The sequence below is a fragment of the Pseudophryne corroboree genome, chromosome 10, assembly GCF_028390025.1.
Source record: "Pseudophryne corroboree isolate aPseCor3 chromosome 10, aPseCor3.hap2, whole genome shotgun sequence".
Taxonomy (NCBI): domain Eukaryota; kingdom Metazoa; phylum Chordata; class Amphibia; order Anura; family Myobatrachidae; genus Pseudophryne; species Pseudophryne corroboree.
Genome location: NC_086453.1, coordinates 190,083,120 through 190,095,195, shown reverse-complemented (window position 1 = coordinate 190,095,195; position 12,076 = coordinate 190,083,120). Strand labels below are relative to the sequence as shown.

At 45.5% G+C, this 12,076-nt stretch overlaps 1 protein-coding gene across 1 annotated transcript in view; it reads left to right on the top strand.

The window, feature by feature from the left end:
* The first annotated feature begins 934 nt into the window (after positions 1 to 934).
* TNFRSF4 (TNF receptor superfamily member 4) overlaps positions 935 to 12,076 on the top strand; it is a 54,263-nt gene continuing 43,121 nt past the window's right edge. The window contains exon 1 of the mRNA XM_063941754.1: positions 935 to 1,070. Coding sequence (XP_063797824.1) covers positions 935 to 1,070 — 136 coding nt within the window. The remainder of the gene's footprint in view (positions 1,071 to 12,076) is intronic.

Below are 12,076 nucleotides of genomic sequence, written 5' to 3'. Positions count from 1 at the left end.
AAGGGCCAGATGTGCTAAGCTTTGAAAAGTGATAAATTATCATTTTTTCAAATCCAGCCTGTAACGTGGCAGTTAGGAGCTGGTTGGTACTTTATCACCCTGCAATTTATCACTTTTCAAGGCTTAGTACATCTCCCCCCTTAAAAGTAGTATCAGAAACACAACATAAATAAAACAAATACTTTATTTATAACTTTCTCCAGTATATATTTCACAATAAGAGTTATCGTGCATAGGGGTAATTCCGAGTTGTTGCTCGCTAGCAACTTTTTGCAGTGCTGCGATCAGGTTAAATCTCGGCAAAACTGCGCATGCATATGCACCGCAATGCGCAGGCGCGTCGTACGGGTACAAAGAGGATCGGTGCTGGGCGATGGATTTAATGAAGAAACCATTTGCAAAGCCGATTGCAAGGTGATTGACAGAAAGAGGGCGTTTCTGGGTGTCAACTGACCGTTTTCTGGGAGTGGTAGGGAAAACGCAGATGCGTCCAAGCATTTGCAGGGCGGGTGTCTGACGTCAATTCCGAGACCAAAAAGACTGAAGTGATCGCAGCGACTGAGTAAGTCCAGAGCTACTCAGAAACTACAAAAAACTTTTTTTGTGCCATCGGCTGCAAAAGTGTTTGCACGCTTGCAAAGCTAAAATACACTCCCCTATAGGCGGCAACTATCAGATCGCAGCGAGCGAGCTATCAACTCGGAATGACCCCCATAGAGCATAGCAAATGACCAGTTACTGTGACTCGGCAGCCGCTGGATGTAAGTACAACCATCATATATGTAGATGTTATTTTGCAGAAGTGCCTATGTTCGAGTTAAAGCAGTGCTGAGAGAATCCCCACCCCCAGATTATGACTGGTTAGTAAGAACAGGATAACTTCCTCCTCTGAAAAGTAAATGAATGAAGGAAAATTGCTCATTTTGCTCTTGAGATGCCTGGCTTGTGTATCCAGCTCACTGTGCTGCTACCCCTGCTGGTGCACACTCATTATGCCCCCAGCTGTGGGGAAAACCAATACCCTGAAACATCTCGGGGTAGAGAAGTGTGCTGCAACTTCTGTGCTCCAGGTGAGACCATGTTCTTTATTTCCATCTATTACAAGTCTAAGTAGTGCTTTGTTTTTATGTGATGTATAACTAATAATGTCCTGGTGATATCATTTTGTTGTGGAAAATATGAATTGCAGTTTTTTGTTCTAACAAGTAATTCTATTCCATAACTACAGTAACATGCTTATAAAGAAGGGGGGAAAACTCAAAAACTGATAACAAATCACTGGCCATTAACTTTAGAAAATTAGAAAGTTACAGGGATTGACAACCAGACACAAAGTTCTATATGTATTGTAGATATACTCTCCATCTACATCTTTATGTAACCTTGGCTGAGTTATTTAATTCATTGTTAACAGCACCTTTTATTATTATTATTATTATTATCATCATCATCATAGATTTGTGAAGCCCCACAGTGATCTGCAGAGCCATACTGTGGGGAAAACGCATATAACAGAAGGATGTATAAGGTATACAGAATAAAATGCAGGCATGTAAAATAAGGCTAGAGGATTCAGTCATTCAGCCTAGGTAACTGCAAGATGAAGATAAGTGAGAAGATGTAATTATGATATGTGTTGTTAGGGCTCAGTCAGACAAGTGTATTCAGACAACTTGTTGACATCAATGGGGCTCCACACAAGCAAACTTCTGGGAAAATCATTGTGGTGACTAATCCTGGAACTAGCTCGTCTGCTGCTTGGGCAAGTGGCAATATATACCGCAGTCCCAGCAAAATGTTAGGTAATCGTACATTTGTGCAGATCATAAGGCTGTTTGATATGATTTTCAGAGCAGTTTTCTCATGTTCCATCGCATATTAAATGTACTGTGAAAGCTGGGTACACACTAGCAGATAAATGTTTGCGATCCGATAAACGCTCCAATCTGTCGGAGTGATTGTTGGATCGGTGCGCACCTGTACACATCCAGCAATTTCTAGCTCAGTGTGTACTTTTTTCAGATCTCTTCAATGGAATTGGGAGGTTGGGAACGATAGTGTGTGCAGCACACCAGATCCCAAACTCCTGGTCTGACCATTGCAGGAGCTGCTGAAGCCATTTATCGACACACCTGCACACTATCCGATTATCGTTCTGCTCATCCAGTTACCGACTGATCAGCCCGAAAACTGTACAGTGTGTACCCAGTTTAAATTCTGAGTAAATGCTTGTCTAATAAGACATTATTTTACCATCCAACATGGGTGTTTTCACAAGTATATGACTGTAACACTTCTGTAAAAAAGCCTGAATCCTTTACATTAGAGATGCTTTCTTCCCTTATGCTGCTTGTAATGCATTAACCATGCACTAGTTACCCATACTCTATATTGATTTGGAGAAGCAGCACAGGTTAAATCAATCACAGGAGAACCTTAATTTAATTACTGTATTAGGAGCATGGTCATAGGCGTGCGCAGCACATTTTATTAGGGGGTGCACCATCAGAGGGGTGTGTCTAGCATTGATGATCTATTGATGGTCAATGCAATATAAAATACCAATCCTAATAAAGCAGGAACATTGTCAGATGTTGTGGTGTGCACTAAACAAACACCCCTGATGGCACTCACTGCAATTACACTTCTCCTCCTCAGCCTGGTCTGGCTCCCCCTCTCTTTCCCCTGCAAGCTGCAGCAGCTTACTTACAAGTCCGTCACTCACTGACACTGACAGTCGCAGACTAGTATTTCTGCTGTTGGGAAAATGAGTGACGTGTCAATGCTGCTGCCGGCCGCCTGCCAGTATTGAATTTGTCTTCCTAAGAGGAACGCTGGCTGCATGCTGATCCGCATCAGTGGCTGGCGTTGGCATAGCATAGAAGGAGCGAGGTAGGTGTGACGGGTGGACGTGCGAGCAGCATGACGTAATCACATCACATCATGCTGTTTTTGTACATTGAGGTGTAGCCGGGAGTTTGAAAGCCGGTGGCAGTGGCACCCTTCATTAACCTAGGCGTCCGGTCAGTAATGCAGTCCTGACAGGGTGCAGCGCAGAGGGTACAGTAATCAGCCTGCTCGGCGATCGCAGCATCAGGCATGTGAGATCGGGGTGCCGGACATTAGGGGGTGCCTGTGCGCACCAGGAACCCCCCCTGCGCACACCTATGAGCATGGTGACTTATCACAATGCGAGGACTATCGGCAGGAGATGAAACACTTGTCCCCTATACCTACTGTTTTTACGCTGTGAGTCACCACAAAGGTTATGCAGTGGCTGCAGGAAAGAGTAGGCGTTTGATGTGCCACTCAGTGATTCTTCCTGCAGTTATTGGAGCTATATTTTGACCAGGGTTGTGGTGGAGAAACAGACACTTTTAGGGCTCCTATGTGTCCCTGTTTTAGCTGGACAGTCCCGTCTTACCCATAATTTAACAAGATAAGTTGGAATAATTTCCATTTTCTCTTACGTCCTAGAGGATGCTGGGGACTCCAAAAGGACCATGGGGTATAGACGGATCCGCTGGAGCTTGGGCACACTATAAAGACTTAAACTGGGTGTGAACTGGCTCCTCCCTCTATGCCCCTCCTCCAGACCTCAGTTAGACTTTGTGCCCAGGAGTGAATGGACACACACTAGGGGAGCTCTACTGAGTTTCTCTGAAAATACTTTGTTAGGTTTTTTATTTTCAGGTAGACCTGCTGGCTACAGGCTCCTTGCATCGTGGGACTGAGGGGAGAGAAGTCAGACCTACTTCTTCTTAGTTTAAGGGCACTGCTTCTTAGGCTACTGGACATCATTAGCTCCAGATGGTTCGATCACTTGGTTCGCCTAGTTGCTTGTTCCCGGAGCCACGCCGTCAACCCCCTCACAGAAGCCAGAAGACAGAAGCCGGGTGAGTATGTGAAGAACAGAAGACTTCAGTGACGGCAGAAGACTTCAGTAATGGAGGTACAGCTGTCGCGCTGCGCTCCATGCTCCCACACACCAACGGCACTCACAGGGTGCAGGGCGCTGGGCAGCAAGTTACAGTTTTTTTTTAAAGGGCTGACATGTATAACATTTGCGGTGCCGGGGCTCCATGTCCCAGACCCCCGCCAGCGTATTATAGCGCGCTGTGCGCCATTTCTCCCACGCCGCCGGCTTCCATGGGTGCAGGGCATGGGTGGGGGGGCGCCCTGGGCAGCATATATATATATATATATATATATACAGTTTATGAGTATTATACAGTAAATAGACACTGTATAAGAAAACCCCGCTGTCATTATTTTCTGACGGGCTTAAGCGCACCGGGAAGGGGCGGAGCTTAGCCCCCACAACTGATTCAGCGCCATTTTACTCCATGTCCCCGCCAAGGCTATGTGTACAGCACAAACGAGGGGGGGGGGGGGGGGCACAGTGTTTAGTGCTATATGGAGAAGAATATAGCACTATTTTCCATAAAGGGCGTATAATCGTTGTTGTGGTGCTTGTATATCTGAGTTTTCCTGTCAGTTTACCCACTATAGTTTTTAGTCGACATGTGTTAGGGCTCTGTCACAAACAGCTGTGGGGAGCACTGTCTGCATTGCCGACGCCTCTTGGTACTTGATTTAGAAGATGCAGTGTCAGCAGGTCGGTAGTTGTATACTTGAAAATAGTAAACACGAGATGGGTGACACAGTCGTATGTGGTTGCACTGACGGCATCAACTGTAATTGCTGGGTAAAAATTAACATAACGGCCTTATACCTGTATATGTATTTATAGGTATATGTGGGGGGAGTGTTATTGAATTTATAGATGTATACTTCCCTCAGATCCCTCGGGGTTCCGAGAATGTTATTTTTTGCCTGCTTACTATTCCATGCTGTCGACGACTACTACATTTTCTGCCAACCTTAACTTTCCTGGTAGATCCACTATTGGGGCATGTCAGTACATGGTCATACACATTCAGAACACATTACTGTCCCTAGGGACCTGGCGGGTCTGGACAATCCACTTATGTATATGTTATATATATATATATATATATATATATATATATAGTTACGATATGTGTATTACATTATGTGTATTCATAAATGCTGAAGTAATAGTATTTCTTCTCATGTGCTGGTCGCTCTGTTGATTAAGCTCCAGATCGGCAGTGACGAGTTGGTATTTGATCCTCTCAAGGGGTCCGAATGTACTGTGGCAGTCAACTCCTGGTCGATGCGGAGCCCGGTCGCAATGGATCTTACACAGCAAGCTAAGTGATATTTTATTTTTTATACTTTGGACTTATTTGCATTGAATGCATATGGGGGAGTGTTATATTCGGATAGGTATCCGATAGATGTACCCTACAGAGAAGGGGTAAGGTTGTTTATGTTAATTCTACTTTATGACATTGCACCAGGGTACCGCGTGGCGGCAGGAGGTGTGGCCAGGGAAATGCTGAGGATGTCTCCGAGAGATACGGCATACAGCTGTTTGGGGATGCCTCCGTTCAGTCAATCTCGGCGGATGCCACTGGTAAGTCTGACTTCGTGAGTTAGACTCCTTCACAGCGGTTGGTGACGCATTCTTTTATGGGATGCAGTCATTTTAACCGGTTCGATACCATTCTTTTTATGTTTCTTTTTCTGTGCAGACAGTGGACGGTGAAAAGGTAAGTGTTCTGCAGCCTTGCTAGGTTTGCAGAAGCGGATGTAGGTTTATGTTCTACCACGTCCACCACTGGTCGCTGAGTCTATATGGCGGGACCCCGCGCCGGTGAGGACTCAGTTACTACTTTCAGTTAGTCCGGGAATAGACTAGGACCGGTGAGTTACTTATAGAATACAAAGGGGGGACATTCTGGAGTTACAGATGTTTCCCCTCCCTGATTTTCTAATGGATATTGCCGTTTCCCCTCTGAAAGGGGAGGTAGTAAGCGACGCCATACCAGAGGTGCGCCATGTTCAGGGCCTTGTCCTCCTGTCCCAAAATAAATAAATAAATAAAAAATAAAAAAGTTTACATGCGTGTTCTGCGCATTCAGATTACCTGGAGGGATAGCCAGGATTGTCTTTGCCATTTTACTGGAGTGATGGTAGTATGATGGTTTTCTTTCTATAGTAAGAGCCATTGTTAGTCTGTACTGAGATGTTCGCCTGATTGAGGTGAGGTCGGGACCAAGTGGTGCAAATCGTTGTTTCTCTCTGACTGTTCCTCAACACATGGAAGGGCTGTTGTTTCCAACGACGCAGATGTCGGAGGTGGTGTCAGGGTAGATACGGAACGGTTGAGGTTCTGTGGGTTCCTGTGGAAAGAGGTCTGAGGATCCTGAGTCGGATCTGTTTTGCAGTGCCACTCCATCAATATCTTCTGTTGATGAAGAAGTTGGGTGCGGCCTAAGAGGCTTTTTCGGTGAGCAGGTCTAATGCCAGAGTGGGTTTTGCGGGACCTGTTGGGACTGTGGTCCGGGTCTCACCGACACATGCACCGGAATATAGTTCTAAGGACCAGGATATCGCTCCTGTGGTGTCTGCTTAGTTCTCATTTCCTAGAGGGACGAAGGTTCGGGATCCAGGATTAGATCCTGGTGTCCATGTATGCAGATCTCCGAGGCTGGGGAGCAGTCCTTAAATGGGAAGTATTTCCAGAAGAAAAGGTCAAGCTGCGAAGCTTGTCTACAATAAGCTTCCTTGAATTAAGAGCTGTTTTCAACGAACATATTCTTCGTGGTCTGCCGTGTTAATTCTTTCGGAAGTCTTGACAGCAGTGGCGTAAGTAAGTCGCTAGGACGGAACAAGGAGCAAAGCAGCAATGGCAGAGGCTGAAATAGTTTTCCGCTGGGTGAAAAGACTGGTAAACGTTATATCAGCAGTCTTCGTTCCGGACGTAAACGACTGAGAAATAGACTTCCTCTGCAGAACCACTCTCCATCCGGGAGAAATACGGTCGTCATCGAGAAGTTTCACAGAAGTGACAAGTCTCAATTGGGCATGTTGGCGTCTCGCTTCAATGAGAGACCTCAGGAATATGGTTCCAGGTCAAGGGACACTCAAGCTATAGCAGTGGACGCCCTCGTGACACCTTGGGTGTTTTCAGTCGGTCTATGTGTCCCCTCCGCTTTCACTCTGCTGAAGGTCATAAACGTAAGTGGAACAGAGGTTCCGGCGATCTTCATTGTTCCGGTCTAGCCAAGGAGGACTTGGTTTCCAGTTCTTAAAGATGTATTCATAGAAGATCCCTGGCTTCTTCCTCTACGGGAGGAACTGTTACAACAAGATTGGGGCGTGTATCCAGACTTACCGCAGCTGCGTTTGACGGCGTGGCGGTTGAACGCCATATCCTAGTCCGAATGGGTAATCCCAGTGAGGTCATTTCCACACTTCTTCAGGCTAGAAAAGAAGTATCGGCGAAGCCTTACCACCGTATTTGGCGTGAATATGTGTCTTGGTGTGAATCTAAGAAGGTTCCTACGAACGACTTTCAGCTGAGTCGGTCTTCTCCATTCTTTGCAAGCAGGTGTGGATGCAGGCCTAAAGTTAGGCTCCGTTTCAGGGCAGTTTTGGCCTTATAAATTTTCTTTAAAAAAAAAAAAAAAGAATTGACACCTTTCCGGAACTTCAGACTTTAGTGAAAGGAGTACTGCAGATCCAACCTCCATTTGTGCCCCATTGGCACAGTGGGATCTTGACTTGGTGTTGCGTTTCTTGTGTCTCACTGATTGGAACCTTTATTAAAGGTTGTGTTAAAATTTTCTCTCTTGGAGAGTGGTCATGCTTTTGCCTTTTGGGCGTCTGCAAGGCGGTTGTCGGAAGTAGCGCCTTTGTCTCTCAAGAGTCCCTGTTTGATCTTCCAAGTGTATAGGATTGAGAACTCGGATAGTAGTTCTGCCGAAAAGAGTTTTCGGGGTTTATCAAAAACCTACCTATTATGATGCTTGTGGTTACTTCAGCATTGGCTTATTCAAAGTCGTTCGATGTAGTCAGGGATTTGAAGATTTATGTCACCAATTGGGCTCAGTTTGGGGTAACAGAGGCTGTTTGTACGGTATGCTCCCAGCGTGCTTGGGGCGCCTGCCTCTCTGCAGTCTGTTACACGCTGGATCTGTGATACGATTCGGCGTGCTAGTTCTACGGCTGGATTGCCGTGACCGAAGTCGGGGGAGACCCATTCTACTAGGTAGATGGGCTCTTCTTGGGCGTATGCCCGAGGTGTCTCGGCGGGTTAACTTTGCAGAGCGGCTACTTGGTCGGGTTTCAAACACCTTTGCGACGCTCTACAAGTTTGATACCCTGGCTTGTGGGGACCTCATCTTTGCTCAATCGGTGCTGCAGAGTTGTCCGCACTCTCCCGCCCGTTCTGGAGCTTTGGTATAGACCCCATGGTCCTTTTGGAGTCCCCAGCATCCTCTAGGACGTAAGAGAAAATAGGATTTTAATACCTACCGGTAAATCCTTTTCTCCTAGACCGTAGAGGATGCTGGGCGCCCGTCCCAGTGCGTACTGTGTCTGCAGTTATTGTTTTTGGTTGCACTTTGTGGTGTTTCTTCTCTGTCAGGCTAGTGCTGACGTTGTTCATGCCATGGCATGTGGTTTCTTATTATTGGTTGGGTTGACACACGGGTTGTGTTACATATTCTCTCAGCATATGGTTGTATGTTTTTCATACCGTGGACTGGTATTCTGTTGAAGGCCATGTCTTGCGGTATGTTTGTGGTGTGAGCTGGTATAACACTCACTGTGTTTAAATTATAAATTCTTTCCTCGAAATGTCCGTCTCTCCTGGGCACAGTTTTCTAACTGAGGTCTAGAGGAGGGGCATAGAGTTCACGCCCAGTTTAAGTCTTTATAGTGTGCCCAAGCTCCTGCGGATCCGTCTATACCCCATGGTCCTTTTGGAGTCCCCAGCATCCTCTACGGACTAGGAGAAAAGGATTTTCCGGTAGGTACTAAAATCCTATTATTTGAGCTCTAACAGGAATCAGTGGATAGATAGATGCTATGTCCCATGCACAGTATATACCAATGTCAGGTTTTCAGGAACTTGCTTGGTTTGGAGAGATCTAGAGTCTGGTTCTAATGTCTGCTTTGTGTGCAAGAAACTAGGTGGGTGAAGGTAATTCTTCCTCATTGAACAATAGAACCGGGAATGATGGCTAGAGATACTTGGATGTGATTCAGTTAGGTAAAACTATTACTTCAGAGGATCAGCGAATTGACATGATACTAAACACACAGCTGAGGCAGACTGCATCACTTGAAGTACAAGGCAATAGTAAATAAACTGAGTTCAGAACTGGAACAAGAAGATACTAGATCCGAACTAAGCAGGAATTACTTAGCACAATGAATACAGTAGCTTTGTACAATGGTTCCGGGCTTGAACCGGAGTAGCTTTGTACAATGGATAGCTTGGTACAATGGGGGTAATTCAGAGTTGATCGCAGCTGCAACTTTGTTAGCAGTTGGACAAAACCATGGGGGTCATTCCGAGTTGTTCGCTCGTTATTTTTTTCTCGCAACGGAGCGATTAGTCGCTAATGCGCATGCGCAATGTCCGCAGTGCGACTGCGCCAAGTAAATTTGCTATGCAGTTAGGTATTTTACTCACGGCATTACAAGGTTTTTTCTTCGTTCTGGTGATCGTAATGTGATTGACAGGAAGTGGGTGTTTCTGGGCGGTAACTGGCCGTTTTATGGGTGTGTGTGAAAAAACGCTACCATTTCTGGGAAAAACGCGGGAGTGGCTGGAGAAACGGAGGAGTGTCTGGGCGAACGCTGGGTGTGTTTGTGACGTCAAACCAGGAACGAAACTGACTGAACTGATCGCAGATGCCGAGTAAGTGTGGAGCTACCCAGAAACTGCTAAGAAGTGTCTATTCGCTATTCTGCTAATCTTTCGTTCGCAATTTTGATAAGCTAAGATTCACTGCCAGTAGGCGGCGGCTTAGCGTGTGCAAAGCTGCTAAAAGCAGCTTGCGAGCGAACAACTCGGACTGACCACCCATGGACCTAATTCTGGCCCTCATTCCGAGTTGTTCGCTCGCAAGCTGCTTTTAGCAGCTTTGCACACGCTAAGCCGCCGCCTACTGGGAGTGAATCTTAGCTTATCAAAATTGTGAACGAAAGATTCGCAATATTGCGAAAAGACTTCTCTGTGCAGTTTCTGAGTAGCTCGAGACTTACTCTTCCAGTGCGATCAGTTCAGTGCTTGTCGTTCCTGGTTTGACGTCACAAACACACCCAGCGTTCGCCCAGACACTCCTCCGTTTCTCCAGCCACTCCCGCGTTATTCCCAGAAACGGTAGCGTTTTTTCACACACTCCCATAAAACGGCCAGTTTCCGCCCAGAAACACCCACTTCCTGTCAATCACATTACGATCACCAGAACGAAGAAAAAACCTTGTAATGCCGTGAGTAAAATTCCTAACTGCATAGCAAATTTACTTGGCGCAGTCGCACTGCGGACATTGCGCATGCGCATTAGCGACTAATCGCTCCGTTGCGAGAAAAAAATAACGAGCGAACAACTCGGAATGACCCCCTCTGAGTTGATCGCAGCAGCAAATTTGTTAGCAGTTGGGCAAAACCATGTGCACTGCAGGGGGGGGGCAGATATAACGTGCAGAGAGAGTTAGATTTGGGTGGGGTGTATTCAAACTGAAATCTAAATTGCAGTGTAAAAATAAAGCATCCAGTATTTACCCTGCACAGAAACAAAATAACCCACCCAAATCTAACTCTCTCTGCAAATGTTATATCTGCCTCCCCTGCAGTGCACATGGGCCCTCATTCCAAGTTGTTCGCTCGCAAGCTGCTTTTAGCAGCATTGCACACGCTAAGCCGCCGCCCTCTGGGAGTGAATCTTAGCTTAGCAGAATTGCGAACGAAAGATTCTCAAAATTGCGAATAGAAATTTCTTAGCAGTTTCTGAGTAGCTCGACACTTACTCTGCCACTGCGATCAGTTCAGTCAGTTTAGTTCCTGGTTTGATTTCACAAACACACCCAGCGTTCGCCCAGACACTCCCCTGTTTCTCCAGCCACTCCCGTGTTTTTCCCAGAAACGGCAGCGTTTTTTCACACACACCCATAAAACGGCCAGTTTCCGCCCAGAAACACCCACTTCCTGTCAATCACACTCCGATCACCAGAACGAAGAAAATTCCTTGTAATGCCGTGAGTAAAATACCTGTTGAGTAAAATAACTAAGCGCATGCGCTCTGCGAACATTGCGCATGCGCAGTAAGCGACTAATCGCAAAATAGAGAAAATCGGCAACGAGCGAACAACTCGGAATGAGGGCCCTGGTTTTGCCCAATTGCTAACAAAGTTGCTGCTGTGATCAACTCAGAAGTACCCCCCATGTGCACTGCAGGGGGGCAGATATAACATTTGCAGAGAGAGTTAGATTTGGGTGGGTTATTTTGTTTCTGTGCAGGGTAAATACTGGCTGTTTTATTTCCACACTGCAATTTAGATTTCAGTTTGAACACACCCCACCCAAATCTAACTATCACTGCACATGTTATATCAAAGTAAAATGCAGAATGGGATGACAAGTCCTATCAATTAAAATCCATGTGTGTGGGTATTAAAGGGTTAATGGTTTTAGAGAACTACAATAAAGAAACAGTAGTTGTGGGTTTCTGCCAAATTGTGTTATTTCTATTATGTTCTATAATGTGAGCTCTCAGACCACTATCTCTTGATACTGAATTGATGCTTGCCAGCTGCCTTTTCAGGATAGGAGTAGGAATTTTATTTTATTTTTGTTATTGTGTTTTCATTTCCACCTGTAGGCAACAGAAACCTCATTCGCAAAAGGCACAGGTTCGCTGGGAGAGTCTTATTGAGAATCGTCTATAAAGTGTCTCTCTCTCTCTCTCTCTCTATACAGTATACTGTTATATATATATATATATATATATATATACTGTCTTTGTTCCTATCACCTCCTCATACTGTGTGTGAATTTTCTATGTTAGTGCTCCTATAGCGTCATTTAATCCCATACCGAACCCTGTCATTTCCTACCATAAAAAATGCGGGGGTGGTGATATTTCCTTTTTGTAAAAATAAATCAGTATTATTATTTTTTTGTCTAAAAATA